The sequence below is a fragment of the Nasonia vitripennis genome, chromosome 5 (assembly GCF_009193385.2).
Source record: "Nasonia vitripennis strain AsymCx chromosome 5, Nvit_psr_1.1, whole genome shotgun sequence".
In the NCBI taxonomy this organism is placed as follows: domain Eukaryota; kingdom Metazoa; phylum Arthropoda; class Insecta; order Hymenoptera; family Pteromalidae; genus Nasonia; species Nasonia vitripennis.
In genome coordinates this window covers 13,715,830-13,733,284 of record NC_045761.1, presented here as the reverse complement: position 1 = coordinate 13,733,284, position 17,455 = coordinate 13,715,830, and the positions used below count along the sequence as shown (strand labels likewise).

At 40.4% G+C, this 17,455-nt stretch overlaps 1 protein-coding gene across 4 annotated transcripts in view; it reads left to right on the top strand.

Moving 5' to 3' along the window:
• The first annotated feature begins 142 nt into the window (after positions 1-142).
• Positions 143-17,455, top strand: part of LOC100679532 (inositol-pentakisphosphate 2-kinase) — a 125,317-nt gene continuing 108,004 nt past the window's right edge. For 3 of the 4 annotated variants that reach the window (XM_031931895.1, XM_031931894.1, XM_031931897.1), the window contains exon 1: positions 145-568. In XM_031931895.1, the coding sequence (XP_031787755.1) occupies positions 538-568 (31 nt within the window). In that variant the 5' untranslated portion in view covers positions 145-537. Of the gene's footprint in view, positions 569-17,455 lie in introns of all 4 variants that reach the window. The other variant, XM_031931896.2, reaches the window with a different exon arrangement.

Genomic DNA, 17,455 nt, shown 5'->3' with positions numbered 1-17,455 from the left:
GTGAGGCATCAGAATAAGTTTGAAAAACTGCATGCCAATCGCGCGCGCTGCATTACCGACGGCTGATGCTCATTGCTCACGTCCTGCAGTAACAGCTCGAAGGCGGCGCCAACTCACTCTTTCTGAGAACAACTAATAAGTACACAATCTTCTGCACTGACGCGATGTCATCTCCGCGCGCGGAGAGCGGCCGTGTGTGCGTGCATACATGTGCCCCGTCGGCGGTCGCGCGCCTTTTTCCGGGGCTCGTGTGTGTGTGAACGCTGTACGCACGCGTGTTTCCCCTTTCCCACCCTTACTGCGGTTAATTTCCGCCTCCCCCTCGCGTACAAGTGTCAGCGGAGCGCGTTCGTGTGTTTTTCTTGCATGTTGCATCGGAGCCGGAAGAAAAAAGGGCGCTGTGTGTGTGTGTAATCAGTGCGTGATGTTGATGTGCTCGTGACAGTGCGCGTTCGCGCTTGTTTTGCACATTCGGCAACTTTTGAGTACAAGAGCTTTTTTCTGGAAAGATCTTCTTCGAGGAAAACTCGCTGCCAGATGAAGAAAGAAGCGCGGAGGCGACTGCAAGGTGAGAGAAGGCTATTTTTAGAAAAAAATCGTTACGACGCGTGGCACCATCGAGGAGAGATAACGAAAAGCCGGCGACGCTTTTTTTGCTCCGCGCCTTTGTTGTTTCGTGCGCTGATTTGAGGTTAGGGTCGGGAGAGAGCATGCTGCTCTGCTGAATGACGGTTATACGTGGATTTAAAGGGAAAGTCGTCTGGTGCGCACCGCCCACGCGATTCTCGCACCGCGCGGCTGTTGCATTTATGTCGGGGATTCGCATATCCTTCGTCTTGCTCATCAAGGGAGCCTATAAGTTCGAATGTGCAAACGTGCGTCGTCTGGACTATTGAAAAATTATCGAGTTAACAACTGTTGCGTTCGCGAATATTCCTGCGAAATCTCGACGGGCATCGAACTTGGTCGGTCGACAAGCGCTGCCCTGCAGCGAGCTGAGCTGTCAGTGCCCGCTGCCCGCAGTGGTCCGCGCGCGAGGCTTCATATTGACTGAATGTTACCGGCCGACGGCCGAGTGTCTTTGACCTTGCGTAGGTTCGCCGTCTCGCGCGCTCCCTGTCTGGCCGGGCGCGCGAAGCTTCTTGACAGGTGGCGCCATCTGGCGCTGCTTCTGTATCCACTGTGCTACTGCAGATTCCTATACCTGAAATCTGAATGGTATTCTCGTGAATGAATGTTTTTTTCCTCTTATGAATTAAACGGTTAGATCAACGGGAGCGACACGTTTTGAAACGATCACTATTGCGCTCGTTTGCGTATATCGAATCGCATGCGGAAGCAAAGTAGTCGCTCGACGATGTATTTTAGACCAGACAGTGGCTAATTTCATCGAAATTAGCGAGCGACTATATTCAATTCCAATAACATTAGCCATTGAGTGCATCTAAGCGAGACTATAATTATGTTACGAGTGGCAACTGCTTATCGATAACGCAATAAGCTTTTCCTCGATTCTATTCTTAGCGATGATGCATTTAATTGCGAGTCCGCGAGCACGAGAACACTTTTTGCGTATTCTGACATTCAGGATTCGTCATTTTAATCCCCGTCGCCAGACAAAACCCATCCGAAATGTTGCTTTACAGCCGTTTAAGGATTTGTAAGTGGCGACTTACGAAAGCGTTGTCCCACTTTTCATCCATCGTCTCGAAAACCTGCCGATCGCGAGAGGCATCATCTCGTCAATGTCGAAACACCTATACAGTAACTTGAAGGTCTTCTCTCTCTCCCTCTCTGGTCGTGTTTTAAAAATTAGCGTCAACAGATGCAAAATTACGCGAGTCAACGTTCTCGGAAACACATCGCGAATAATTCGGTCTCTCTCTCCGATATTATTTGTCCTCTCTCTCGGATAGGTCTCGTAGAAAAGTTCGCTAAATATAGAAACTCGCGAGTGCGTTGATGGTTTTGTTATGCAAAGAAAACCGAAACGGTAGGCAGTCGTTCACTTCGATTTATTTTGCTCTCCCTTCGCGGAGGTTACAATAAAAGTGAACTAGAAGCAGCTGCAGCAGCAATAGTAGTCCAGGCTGTCTTTCTCTCCGCGCGCGTGTGTGTGTGGGCACACAATCGTATTACATAGACTCTTGAGAGAAGGAAAGAGAAAAAGCGACGCCGCGGCGACGATTAAATTGCTCTCCCGGGTTCGTCCAACCCAACGATCTTGCGTCACTACGACGACGACGAGATCTTCTTTGTCTGACTCGAGTATACGCAAGTAAGAGCGACGAGTTCCGCGTAAATACACTTCACAAGTCGTTGGACGACGAATCATCATCGTGCGTGTACGACGACTCGTTCGTAACCGATGTTGTTGCTGCTGATGCTGACTTGGCCTCTCTCTCTTTTGCCCCTTAGTATCTCATTGTCTCTACAAATTGTACTCGTAGTTCTTGTTTACAGTTACAGTACGCCGCAAATGAGTGCGGGGCTGCGGAAATCTTATTTGTAAGTCATAATGCTTAAAATTAGCGCTTTCATTGCGCTGCACCGCCATTTGAATAATTTATCACGCGCGCGATTTCTGTATTACCGATTGAGCTAACATACGCGGGCTCGGAAAAAATAATAGTAATAAATAATACTCGGCTGAGTGTCAATTGGCATTTGGCCTCTGCCCTGTGCGTGCTATGCGTTCTCTCGTGCGCCCAAAGTAGATATATATATATATATATATATATATATATATATATATATATATATATATATATATATATATATATATATATATATATATATATATATATATATATATATATATATATATATATATATATATATATATATATATATATATATATATATATATATATATTATTCGCGCCTTTTTCTCTTCTTCAGCCAACTCATTCCCTCTCGTGCTTGTCCCTGCGTACTCTACAGAGAGCTCGCGTCATTCGTTTTGCTTGACCCCTTTACCCTCGCTTATAGCCGTCCATTCATACACTTTTAATGTTCTCATCTCTGATGCTGTGCCGGAGCCTTTTTATCGCAATGCGAATCGGCGAATAAATATATCTTAAACACCCGTGATAAAGCGTATCTTCTATTTTTTTCTCTTTCTCGCATTATTTTACGTGAAACCTTGTCCTTTCGTGCGATTTATTGATCCATATAACTTTTGGAAGTTTCTTGTTCCTTGTAATACGCAATGTGATATTGCAAAAACGACATTATTCGTATGATCTGTTGGAAAAATTAACAGCATATACAACACACCTTAAGGTCAAGATAGTCAATATTTAACGTCAACCTTTAAAGCAAGGTATATTACACGCTGATATTTGCATATTTTTAAACGCGAAATATGACGTGGGATTGATTTCAGCTGTCTTAAATTATTAAAATACGCTCTCTATATATAAGTATCATATCTTGCATCATATGTCTATTCGAGAACGTTAATGAACCGCGAACTTATGCCACAAGATTGTTCGGGGTCACACGATTCGGCCGAAAATCACCTGCAGCGAGTACTTGCCATCAAGAAACCACAGCGTTCTATCCCTCCGATGGAAGCATCCACCTTGCGAAACACCTTGCCAATTGCCCCCCTGAAAAAGTAGCCATAGTCCTCGAGGCCCTTCGCCTCTTAAACGCATTGCAAACACGGGTGATTCTCGACAGTCCGCGTAAAGTCCGTAGCAGCAACAGCGATCTGTACCTATATTTCCCCTCGAGAAAAGGACGAGAAAGATGGAGCGAGAAAGAGATAGCAAACAGAGAAACCAAGCTTCCCCTCTCGAGACGCTTGCTGCCCTTGGCATCGCAGGCAAACAGGCGCGGCGGAAGAAATAGAGAAAGAAAAATCCTGCAGCAGCACCTGCCCTCGACAAAGAAACCTATGCGTGAGACCTTCTCTCCGCACCAACACGCCTCGGTTTTCCTTTTCCCTCGTACTGCTGCTGGACCTTGTGGCTCCATCATAAGAAAGGAAAACCGGGATGATGTTTTTTTTTGTGCGGAGGAAAGGAAAGTACCGACCTGCCCCACTGGACGAAAAATCGATATTTTATTTTTTTTACGTTCATGCTAACTGTCACCCACGATTTTCTAGACCGGGTCAGAGGATGATACTGATTTATCGCTTTAGAATCATGCGTACTTTTTGTAAAGGCTTATGCTTTCGAGCTGGTGCAAGCGTGACGTAAATTAGTGAACAAGTATATATCGATAGTACGTATGGATAAACGGGTGTGCGCGGAAAGTGATTACTTAAGGGGGGCCTTTACACCAACATTATATGTTGAAATTATGTATACATATAGTAAACTGGAAAAACATGGGTGCCATTGAATTTCCGTAACGAATACATTTTTGGGAATAAAAACAATACAAGACAACTCTTTAGTGATATTGTGTATCCGACTGAAATATTTCTATAAAAAAAAACTTAAAAATTTCAAAAAAACTTCATCTGCTTATACCGTCGAAAACAATCAAAGTCAACATTCGATCTTAGTACGTGACCTTAAATTAAATTGGCATTTGCATAACTCATGTACTATATCTATGTGTATATAAAAAATTAAAAGAATTTGAAGCTGTTTGTCGTGGTTTTCAATTTTAGAAGATAAGAATTTTCTAATAGCTTCTGAACTGTAAATCAAAACCTATTGATATGTACTCTTTTTGGAAATGCCAAAAGCTGATGAATACGTTTAAATAACCTTCATCATGTTATCACTATAATTGACTGATTTCAGATTTTGACCCTAATCACCGATGCCAAGCAATATGTGAAATGTTTATCTAATGTACTCGACAAGTCACAATGAGTAAGGTTATAATGGAGGGCTGTTTTGAATGAAGCAAATAGGAATACTAAAATAATAGAACTGATTTATTAGCAGAAATTATAAATAAATGGAGTTATCGACTTGTAAACAAATCAATGTGTGCCTGGTTATCCTAACATTCTAACCTCAAATTGCCTTTCTCTATCTCCGCCAGAAATTTTGCCAGAATTCTGCCCAATAACCGTTGCAATACTCCCAAGCTTTCTGGAAAGATTCTGTCACAGATTTTGCCAACCCACCAGAAAATTCGCCAGGATTCTAGGCAATATAGCCTCAATTTTCCATCAGGAGGATTACTTGACTGAAAAAAATGTATAGAAAATTTGTCCCACTACCCAAGTGCCAAAAATGCAAAATATTCATGCTTAATTAATATATTTTGCACTTAAGTACCAAAGAAAATTTTTTTGTAATTATGTTCAGTAAAGTAATCCGTTAAGTCAGCAAAGGAGCACTCAAAGTTTTCCCATGAATTTAAACAATAATTTAACGATTAAAAGCTGAGAAATCCCGTGACAAGTCATCAATATAGTAATTAAAATTTAAGATTTTTGAATATAGACGATACAATTGGCCCGTAATACTTAAAAAAAAAACTCATTTTGGTGTGAAAATATTACACTGAGAGAAATACTATAATAAAAATTATAATAACCCTAGCAAAAATTACTATATTACATAGGAATGGACGGACATACTCGCATTATAGCGTATTTCACTACAGTTTCAATAATTATTATTAGACATTTATTCATTTTTTCTACGATTTACAATCAAACAATATTATTATATGTAAGAAAAATTGATATATAATATAGTAAAAATCATACTTAGCAGTAGTTAAACAAAATTTTTTCAAAATATACTGAAATAAAATATAAATTTTATTAATATATTGACATATTTTACTATGTAACGTAGTAAAAATTGGTCATTTCGTCAATAGCTGTGCGTTTTACTATGTTATATAGTAAAAAGTATTCAGGTTTCGAACAATATTTACCGATGTGTCCGCTCGGGGGTCGCGGCGCTTTAGCGAGTGTAGTGAGATGAGGTTAGGTACCCGAGCCGAATTGCGTGCACAAACGACAACGCTCGTCGCCGGTGTGAAACGTGGCCTCTGCGTTTATTGGCATATCATTATAAACTGTAAGTACATTTTTACTGTTCAATAGTTTAGTTCAATAATTAGTTCAATAATTTAGATCAATGTGCGGCTGATCAACCTTTCACATGAAATATTATTTGTCAATTCTAAGCATATGTTTATTACTAAAAATTTAACAGACTGTTTTTATGATGAACATCTACAAGCATTCAAAATTTACGACTTAAATCATTTTGAATGGGATATAGTAGAAGAAGAAGATTTTTGCTAATCTTGTATTATTTTTTTATTAATCAATATAAATATTTTTTTATTAATCAATTTTCAACAAATTTATTTATCCCTACCTTTACAATGTCCTACAGATTTTAAATCATTATAATTCTACTCCGTAAATCTCATGTAGATGGCGTACCGAAATTCATCGCTCGCAAGCGGTAAGAATTTCGTTGATTACTATATAAGAGAAAATTCTTTCTATAGTGAGTACAAGCGATTAGCGTTGCGTGCGTAGTTAGGTTAGATAGGTTTGCGTATACATTAATAAACTGGCGTTAAAAAATAAGTTGCGGTAAGCGTGAATTGAACATGTATGTAATGTGATAAAATCATATCTGTAGAAAGGTCAAGAAGAAGTAATTACAAGAGTAAACTGAAAGCGTTGAACTTCTTTTTTCTTCAATTTATCGAAAACAACGATTAATAAAATTAATAAATATTGTTGTTTTTAAATAAAAAATTATTATGTCACATAGTAAAAATTAGTATATACAAATTTTACTATGTAACATAGTAAAAATTAGTATATACAAATTTTACTATGTAACATAGTAAAATTTATTATAATTCGAGTATGTCTCTGGATTACTATGTAACATAGTAATTTTTGCTAGATTTTTTACAATTTTTATTATAGTATTTCTCTCAGTGTATATATTATACATATGCTGCAGGTACTAAAAATGTTATTTATCATATATGTATAATACAAATTTTACAGGGATTGTAGCTATGTCATTTTTTGTCAGCAGTTAACTCAGGCTGGTCCCCTTAAGAGAGAGTCGTCCCGAAAGCTTCGCAAATCCGTCACGGGGTATTTTGTATTTCCAAACTTCTAGAAAAACAGAAAGTCTGATCGAATTTTTCTTTCGGTAGAACGATTCATTAAACTTAACGCTACGGCGCTACAGACTCGGTTTTTTATTTGCAAGCTTTATTTAAAAAGTTTTATGTAATAGCAAAACAGTGTTTTTTGGGACGACATCCCCTTAAATGCGATTACAAAAGTAAATTCTTGTGATTAGAGGATGTCGTCTCAAATATGGCTCAAGAAGGAATTCTTTTGGTAATTGTATTAAACGATTCTTCCATAACAAAAAAGATTCCATCATACACTCACAGAAATGACCTTTTGAACCCAAAGGAAATAATCTTGAATATGCTGCCAAAAGGAAGAATCGTTTTGGAATCATGATATTTCTCATAATTTAAATGGATTCTATTTACTTTAACTAGAATCATTTTCTTCAAACTTTTTACATAAAAATGGTTATTTCCATACGATACAGAAAGCTAATGGGAAAAATTAATATCCCATAGGATATAGAAATTAAAAAGAAAATCCTTTTGGCAAAAATTTTGATTCAAAAGGACCATTTCTCTGAGTGTAAGAAAACTTCTGACTATTCTAAATACAAATAGAATCTTCTTGGTTATGGAAGAATCGTTTATACTACGTGATTTTCTTCTTGAGCCATATTTAAGACGACATCCTCTAATTGCAAGAACACATTTTTTACAACTCAGGCATAAAATTGACCTCTTTTCATGCCAGAAAGTAGCGTAGAAAATCGTCCTCTCCAAGCGCGTGTAAAAAAGTTCGAACTCGAGCGGAGAAAAATGATCATTTTTCCCCGCTATAAATACGTGTTTTAAGTTATAGCAAATTTTATAAATTTTTTTATATTAAACTTTAAACACGAAAAATTACAACTCTAATGTGCACGACTTGAAATGCACGATACGCTAATTTCTGGCATTAAAAAAACTCGTTCATGCTTTCGTTGTAAAAATACGGTGTGTACCATGGCAAGAAGGGCTATTTCAGACTCGGGTGAGATGTTTTCAGCTCTCGCCAACGTCTCGTGCTAAACACCTCACCCTCCCTTGAAATATCCTATTTTCTCCTCTTGATGCACACAATGTACTATTAAAATTGCGATATTACTGTCAGGCATATTATTTTCGCGCTCATTGCAACAATGCCGGATCATTATATTGAATAAAACGCAGTTAAATTTGAATTCTTGCATAGATATGTGGCAATTCACGTCATTATAGACAATCTTATCGTATTGTTTTTTTAGAATGTACGTCATTGCCATCACCGAAGCGAGATGTGCTTTCGTTGTCACAATTTCTCGATTATTTTTAACTATATAACGTGTTTCTTTTTTATAATATATATATATATATATATATATATATATATATATATATATATATATATATATATATATATATATATATATATATATATATATATATATATAAAATTAGAAACTCTTTCACACGGCTTTTTTCATCTGCAAAAAAAACGCGCAACCGCAAGAAAGAGAGATAATTATTGATTAGTCTTCGCGAGTGATAAAATAACGATGTCAACTGCGAATTCAGAAAACGGGAAAAAATATTATCGTCAGCAGCAGCGGCTGAGGCGAGTTGCACGCGTACACTGCACGGAGAAGTATAGCCAGGGGAACAGCTCGATATACATTTTGCAATAAAAGTCGTGAGCGAGAGGCCAATAGACAGCATAACGTTTTACGGGTCAGGGCTTATCGATATTTATCCACACTCGGCTCTGTTTTTCCGCGGACCGAAACTTGATTTGCCGCATCGTTGGTCTTTTGAAAATCACAGCTCAGCTCTCAACTCTACTCGTATACCGAAAATGCAAATTGCCCGTTCGCGCGGGTATGGCAAAAAATCTTCGTTTATTTTTTCCATGCACACGCACATGTATACTCTCGATATTGTTTCTTTTACGTGCGTTCCGCTCTCTGGTGCAGGGAGGTATTATAGCGCATGTAAATTTTGTACTTAGCTATTTGGAAATTGTTATTTATAGTTCCAACGTTTTCAACTCGCTCTGCAGCATTTTTTTCGGAATCTCTTAGCATTCGTTATACGCCTGCGCGCAAACGTCCGCGACAACAAAATAATCTTGACGGGCTGCAGCATTTTTTACTGGCTGCTCTGCTAAAATTTCGAATAAATCTCCCGAGAGAGAGAGAGAGAGAGAGAGAGAGAGAGAGAGAGAGAGAGAGAGAGAGAGATGCACGTAAACAACGCGCAGGTCCTTCTCCTTTCAATTCTACAAATGTTATGTTTACATCGCGCGACAAGTTAACCCTTCGCATGAAAGAAAAGTCACGCACACTACGTGTGGTGACGCTGTCTCTTGTCCATGATGAAACGAGCTGGTAAAAAGGAAGAAGACAAAGCAGGCACATAAGAGCCTTCGCGCATAATCGCGTATCTCTCTCTCTCTCTCTCTCTCTCTCTCTCTCTCTCTCTCTCTCCCCCTCGTAACAAGAGAAACTTGTCTCGAGAGAGAAGAGGACCGAGAGAGCTGTGGGCGAGAGACTGCTGCGGCGGCGGAATTTTCTCTCTCTCTCTCTCTCTCTCTCTCTCACTCTCTCTTTCGCGGGCGCGCAATTATATCCGAAAAACGAAAAGGCCGAAAGAGGCGCGGTGGGGGCAGACAGGCTAAAAGAAGTTGGCCTCGAGCAGCGACGAAACGCACAGCCAATCTCGAATTTGGCAATGCCGTGGCCTCCGACGCTCTGATGGGGCCCGCTCCTCGCGCTAACTCTCCAGATGTGCAGACACTATATTACTCGCTCTTCCTTTGTCCGATGTTTTCTCGCTGCTGTCGTCTTCTTCTGTCTCCTCCGTATAGTACACTCTACACTTATTGCAACCTCTCATCGGAGCGGCGGCGTTTCGACTCGGGATTGTTATTATGCAAACGTGCAGGACGCGCGGGAGTCGAAGGAAAATTATTCGAATATGCTCGCTGGAGTGGAAAGCTAATTTTCGCTACCTCTGAAGTATAAACCACACCGCTTGAATGGTAAAACAGAATAGCTCTTTCACTGATGCTGCGTTATGCACCTGTAGCTGGAAATAGTTTTTTATATTATTATATTTTTAATGCAACATCCATGTTTGCTTATTTATACGCATCACCTTGAGCTCACAGTTTGCGCGCTCACGCGTAACAGGGTTTAATTTTAATTTTTCAACGATGTGTGCGCACCCGAGAGTCTATATAGCTTAAAAATAACAAGCCATGCCCCCGGGAGAGTACACACATGCATCTTGAAAATGAAAATTTTAATATCATGCGATATTTACAAGAGAAACATTTTTCGAAACAGTTTTGCACTGCTCTAGATTTTTAATATTACATGTTATGAAGTCGTTTTGAAGAGAAGCTGAATAATATCGAGAGTACTTTTGAAATCAACAATGATTGCTTGTAGCGATGGTTCAGGCAGATTTATTTGACTCTAAATATGGTGTCGGTATTTGCGTTCCCCATCTCATCCTTTCATCTTCTTGCGTGACAGTAGTCTATTTCGAAATGATTATTTTAGGATTCCAATTATCAGGGCTTATTATTAACTCCGATACGGCGTTGTCTATAAATGCAAAGTCGATCCAGCTAAAATGCGAAAATCGCGTTATCCAACTCGTTGTGATATAGGTATTATATACGGGGGGGGGGGGGGCAATCGAAACACCTGCTGACAATTTTCCCTATTTCTATACCAGTTATATACCTATCACCCCCACTTTCTTTCAACAAAGTAACAACGAGAAATGTTCTCAAACGCTATATTTAACTCGCGGACCTGCATAGTCGTAAAACAAATGTAACGTAATGTATACAACAACAAAAATCACGACCTTATTCTTTCTTTTTTCTTCCTTCTGAGTTATGTAGACCATCAGACGGAACGTGTTTGCGTTCTTATTCAATAATTAATTTACCGCGTCTCAGCGTGCAAGGTGTTCGAAACGAATCGGAAAACCAACGCAATTTCTCTGTACGAACCCTGTAGGATTATTTTTATATACATTCGCGGATTGCCTCGCACGCAATCTCACCGCTGTGTCTAAAAGAAACAGCTCGAATTTTGAATTTCCGTCAACTCCAAGCACGCATGATTAACGAATTCGATATGTCAAATAAAAAAGAAGAACACGCCTCGAATTTATCTGGCTGCTGCAGGAAAGAGCAGCGCAGCGCGGCAGAACCGGTCTCACACCTACAAACTGCAGCTGCAATTATCATCTTATAAATAATCGTAAAAACAGTTAATAATTACGCGACGGTTTAATGCGCGAAAATCAGAGCACTTGCAAATTGCATATTAGCATCAAGGCAGCACGAAACTGCGCGCAATTCCACATAAAAATCCCCGTCTTCGTACTTATATACCTGTACATGAATATTCAGCCGCGGTCCCGACAAAGAGATAAGACAATTCGGCGTAAAAATTTCTCGGCCCTTAATTTCCGGCCAATTTCTTCATTCAGCCCTGTACACACCGCGGGGTATATGTGTATAGATTCACGATGCGCGGAGAGAGAGAGGCAGCGAGAGGGAGAGAGAGGCACCGCGAGTCGAGAGAGAAACAAACAACGAGAGCAAAGCGGCGCTGCTGCCTAGTTTTCGAGCCTGCGACGTTGCCGTATCTCCGTTGGTTTTCTCACGCCGGGATATGGGCATATCCCTCGTTTAAAGAGCCGGCTCTGCTCTATCGCCGACGTGTACGCCACCGCGGCTTTTCTTTCTCTCGGCGTCGTTAGTGCGTCGCTGCTGCGGATAAGGGGACGGCTGCTGCTGCTTTCTTTTAAACGAACTTCTGCCCAACCTTGTTCTATTCTTTTTCACTTCGACAGCGACGTTGTGACGACTTTTTTTGGGATTATTGATGGATTTGCAAATTAATCGGCCAGAAGAGAGGAAGTATAGGGATTCAAGGATCGAAGTTTGCCTGATGTGATGGAGAGTAAAGAGACGTAAAGTTTCGCGCGCATGTGTAGTCGAATGACTTTTATGGACTTGTCTCAACATTCGGTTGATGTCACAAGTTGTGGAGCGTCACGAGTAGACGGTGCAGGAATTCTAGGAGTAGTAAAGTTTTTCCCGCGGCGCATACTTATTCTCTCATCGCTTAGAGCGTCATACTATACTAGGATATCATCATTGGGTGCACTGCTAATTCATTATCTGTTTATTGCTGACTGGATTGGTTTTTTTAGGCTTACAAGACGTACAACGGTAATAAGTTGAATGGTAGGATACGTCCCTAGACGCAAAGACTGAAATACTTATATTTTCCATTGTATGCAACGATCGTGACTATCTTTATCTGTACTTTCCTTTAAGACCCTAGCTCTCTATATCTCTCTTAAAGTACCTATATACTGCAGACGTTATATTATTTGAAAGCCCTTGTTTATTAGAACATCTAAAATAAAAAAATCTATACTTTTACTCCTGTAGCGCAAAAACGAGTCAATCGACGACTTTTCCTCGCAAAGTAAAAGCGGATTCGAATCAAGCGAAACGCTGCCGTGCGATATTCGCTGATAGATGGGCCTAGAGAGTAAGAGATTGAGCTTCTCTGACCGTGTGGAGGAAAAGATGTACGACCCCGAGGTTGCTTGCGCATGAACTCGCTCGCGCGAAAGAGCACGAACGTGTCGTAATATAGGGTCGGTGTAATTGTTCACGCGCACCCTTCTATATATGCGCGCTGCTGCTGCTGTTGCTGCTCATGATGCGTCAGCTGCTGAGCTCTACAAAATGATGATATTGATGATAAGACGCGCGTCGTGACATCGCACACTGCTAGCTTTGTGCTCTGGCAGAATTCGAACTCTGCAATATAGAATCTATTTATCTGTTTTTGCGGAACATACGTCGAAAACATGCATTGGAATATCCGCAGTTAAAATTCTTTTCTAAGTCATATGTGGGTGAAATTTGCATGTTTTTACATTGTGGTAACAAGAAGTCATACCCATTACAGCGTTTTTTCGTAAGATGTTTGCTGAAATTGCGGTAATTGTCCCATTGAGAAATTTGAAGTTGTGCTATTATTTTGGCATGAAGCCATCTTCTTTCAAATCCTTCTTCTGAAAAAAGTGCATCCAATCTCTAGAAAAACAAATCTTATTTTTTTTTTAATAATGCATCTGATAAAGCAATCGATTTATTCATTACATATGTTACATTTAATAGAGTTAAGACGCGTTGAAATAAACGCATAAACGTACATTGGATATTTTTAAACTGGAAATCCAAGCGATTCATCGAGCCTTTACCTCCAACGTTTTAAAACATAATCATATTAAAATGACGGTCTTGATGGTCTTATTTTTCTGAAACTCCCACGCTATCTATTTTTTACTGCTCACGAGCATATCTTTCTCAAAACACGCAAAACTACATACAATCGTAATTTCTTAATAATTACCTTGTTTAACACATTCTTTGATTGAACTAGTATAGCAACCTGCTATCGATCATTAAAAGAGGTACAAAAGAACAAAAAGTTTTCGAATACAATTGCCGGCAAACTGTTATAGCATCGGGCTTTCTCGCGCGCACATTTTCTTCGAGCTCGAACAAAGGATTCATGTTTACAATTAAGAAAGGTTAATCAATTGTCATTCATAGCGCCTCGAACACAATCGGCACAATTTTGAAAGAGGAAGATACATAATGAGAAAGTGTCTTATTACGTCTGTTTAGCCTCGTCTACCTCTTTTTTTTGTTTTTTCGTTCTGCTGTTTCAGCTGAGATTTCACTTGAGCCTAGAACGCGACTTATATTGCCAACACTTGGTTTAGGAACTAGCTAACACATCAGTTCCGTTTTAGACTTAACTTTACGTAAGAGACATGCTAAAAACTAGCGACTCGCTCGCTACGTGACACCTACACTTATACCTTCTCATTTGCCTCTGATTTGTGTCGCTCGCTGAAACCTGAGATTTCCGACGTTTTCAATCGTCATTACTTTTATTACGGATACAAAAAGTGTAATATTCGGGTTCTATCTCTGTGTGTGTGTATGTGCGTGTGTGTGTGTGTGTGTGTGTGTGTGTGTGTGTGTGGTTCTTTTTTAATTATGGATGCGTCTTTTCTTTTAATTCTTGGAGTCTTCATTATTAAGAAATTCTGTGAAGGTTCTATCTTTAATTTGAAGGAAATTCCGTTAGTTATCTCGTCATCACTAAAGGTTAACACTGAATATTATTTTTGCAAAACGCTGCATTATCACCAATATTTGAATCTCGCAGTGTGTGTGTGTGTGTGTGTGTGTGTGTGTGTGTGTGTGTGTGTGTGTGTGTGGAAATGTTGATTGCAAGCTTTGCCAACGCTATCCGTGAACCTTCTCTCTTAAAGTTTCGGTGTGATTCCTTTGTGTGCATGCGCGTCATTTCTTACGAGATAAAAGATCAATTTACGTAAATGAGAATGATGCTTCAAGACGCGTCGTGCAGGTGCTAAGAGTTTTAATCTCTAATAATATAACTACTTTATAAGTGCGCAGCTTTTCTTTCGCACAAGTAAGGCGTTAAGCCTGTTGCGCCACAGAAATCAAAGGCACTTGAAGTTGCCAATGTGGTTGTAAAGTTTAATCCTACGGCGTTGATAAGTATTTTGCAAGTCATTATTAGTCGAGAAAGGTGTGTTGCAACATAATTTTTTTGTAACAAAGAGCTGAAGGGTTGTAAATATTTTCAATCGCTGATAAATAATCTCATTGGCTCTTTGGCTTCATTATAAATATCAAAAACATGTCGTATAAGTGAAAGCTGATATTTAAATTTTATAACGTCATGCATCGGAAATCGGCACCTCTCACAATCCGTACCGTAATTAACTCTCTTCTCATCACTGAAAAAAGGCGAGAAACTCGCGATAAAGCAACTCAAATTATCGTATTACCGCAGCAACGACGTGGTCCGAGTAATTCGATTCAACAGAGCTGGTAAGCTCCGCCGCTGTGGGACTCATCGAACGGCTTTTGTCTTCTTATTCATCTTTTTGTTCTTCGATTTCCTCGAAGGCTAAAACATAACGCTGGCCGCAGGCCTTGTATTTCTCGCCGACGACTCGCTACTGCTGCCTGATTTCTGCTCTCCGCATCTCTTTCTTACGCGTTACACAATTGCGAACGTGATGCGATATGTGTAATGAGCTCGCTTTGAAACGCGGAAAGAGTTGTGAATTGAAAGATTCGCTGGCTGAAATAATAGGACTAACACTGACTTGAACGGCATCACTATAGTCTACGAAAAGTATATTATGGGTAGGCGCTAACTCTGCGTGTGTATTGCTACATCCAAAATTTGAGCCGAATTGTTTGCGATGTTACAACTCAGAACACATGCCGATTACAAGCTATGTCAAGAAATAGCGAAATTAAAAGCAGATAAAGTTTCGTAGAGTTCTCGATCCGATTTATCCGTCGCCGTCGCTGCATATCTGAATTTTTGCAGATTATTTAGTTTCCCGTCCAGCTTCCTTATTCCTTTTAAAATAGTTACGACTATTGGCTTCCTTTCACGGATGTGGCCAAATATACGTCGCGGCGGCGGCAGCGGAAACGCATTCGTTCATGCACCACGAAATCTTATCTATCGGCTTCCTTCATACGATTAATTATGTATTACGCAGCCCGCTGAAAACGTTATCAGTCAGAGGCAGTAGTAAGAAAGCTCTCGATACATCTAAAAGTATAATCGGCGATTTGAAAGAGTTGGATAAATCAAGCCATGAAACTCCAGCAAGTATACCATCTGCACGAGGAATTAATTTCTCAACTCGCGCGCGTGCACACCCGGACGCATCGGGAAAATAAAAACTGAGGGCAACAAAAACACGGCACTCAAACGCGCAGTGAATTCATCCGCTTCTCTCTCTCTCTCTCTCTCTCTCTCTCTCTCTCTCTCTCTGAATCGTGACTTATCCTGTTTTGACTCGGAGCCAGCAGTAGCGACGACTCCAAGATAGAAACGCAAGCTCACGCGGAAGCCCGCGTTCGGCATCCAAATCCCAAGTTTTATGTTCCATCACACATGCACGTACACGCACACACACTCTCCGTGCGTGTGTCCCACACCCTCGCACGTTGAATGCCAGTGCTCTTCATTTATTAACCTCCTTTTCTCCGGCTTTTCACGTCCATCCTGCGATACTCGCTCCGCGTCTATATTCTTACTCGGGCAGTCCTTTTTGTCGTCGTCTCGAGACCAGGGGGGAAATAAGAGAATCGCGGTTGCGCCGCCGCCGTGCTCTTTCTCTCTCTCTCGGAGAAAACGTGCGTGACGATCAGCGATTTCCGCTTGGCAACAGCGCCAGCAGCAGCAGCAGCAGTACATACGTATACGTGTATATAACACATCACGCTCGTCGCGCAGCGGCCGACTTCACTCCCACCCTTTCCACTTGGTTTTTCTGCTGCCCCTCCGGGGCCTCCGCTTCCCCGAACTGAAACTACTGCCGCAGCTATTTTATATACCCCCTTTTCCGCCCGCTGCTGCTTGCTAATCTACTTGCATTGCTGAATAAAATTTTCGCTTTAAAACCCCTTATCCCTCGAGATGGAATCGGCGCGGCCCAGAAATTTTAAAGGGCGCTGGCTTGATATCTCCGACGCTTCCTTTGTGTCGGCTGCAGAAAAAGAGAGTAAACGCGTGCGCTGTTTTATCTTTGAGATTTTGCGGGATCTTTTTTGAGAATTGATTGCTGCGTTTTAGACGCAGATACCGAGCGAGAGAGACTAATTAAGTCATCAGTCATCTATTCTTGCATTGCCAGTTATCAAAGATAGCTTTGTTGAAATGCTCTTATTGTTTAGTAGTATACTATTCGTAATTTAGCCAAAGAGCTGCAATGAATTCTCAGGATTAACGTACGACTGGAGCTTGTGCGAAGCTGATGATCTTCTGCGTCAAAATTAAAATCTCTGTTACAAAAAGGAATTTCAATCACTCACCTCGCCACACATCACAAGCTATCGATGCTCCGTAGGCATGAAAAATGCCAGCGATCCTATTGTCCTAAGACCGTCGTCTCTTTTTTTATTCAAAAACAAAAATTCATTCGCATCTCGATAACACCAACGTTATAAAAATGTATTACTCGCGTGCAGGGTTTCCATCTCTGCGCTGTTGCCATTACTCTGTGTGCAACGATTTCAGTAATTCCGTATTCGAAAGGTTCTGCAGTTCTCAGTATGCGATATTGCTCGAGGTTTTTCGCAACTTGGTCCCGATTCAAAAAAGTTCAGCCTCATCTCCACACTTCAATCGTGTACCTCGTTTTCGGATTTCCCAGCCTTTTCTCGCTCTTCCTCTCAGCAGTTTTCTTTGTCTCCGTCCCTGCTCCATCT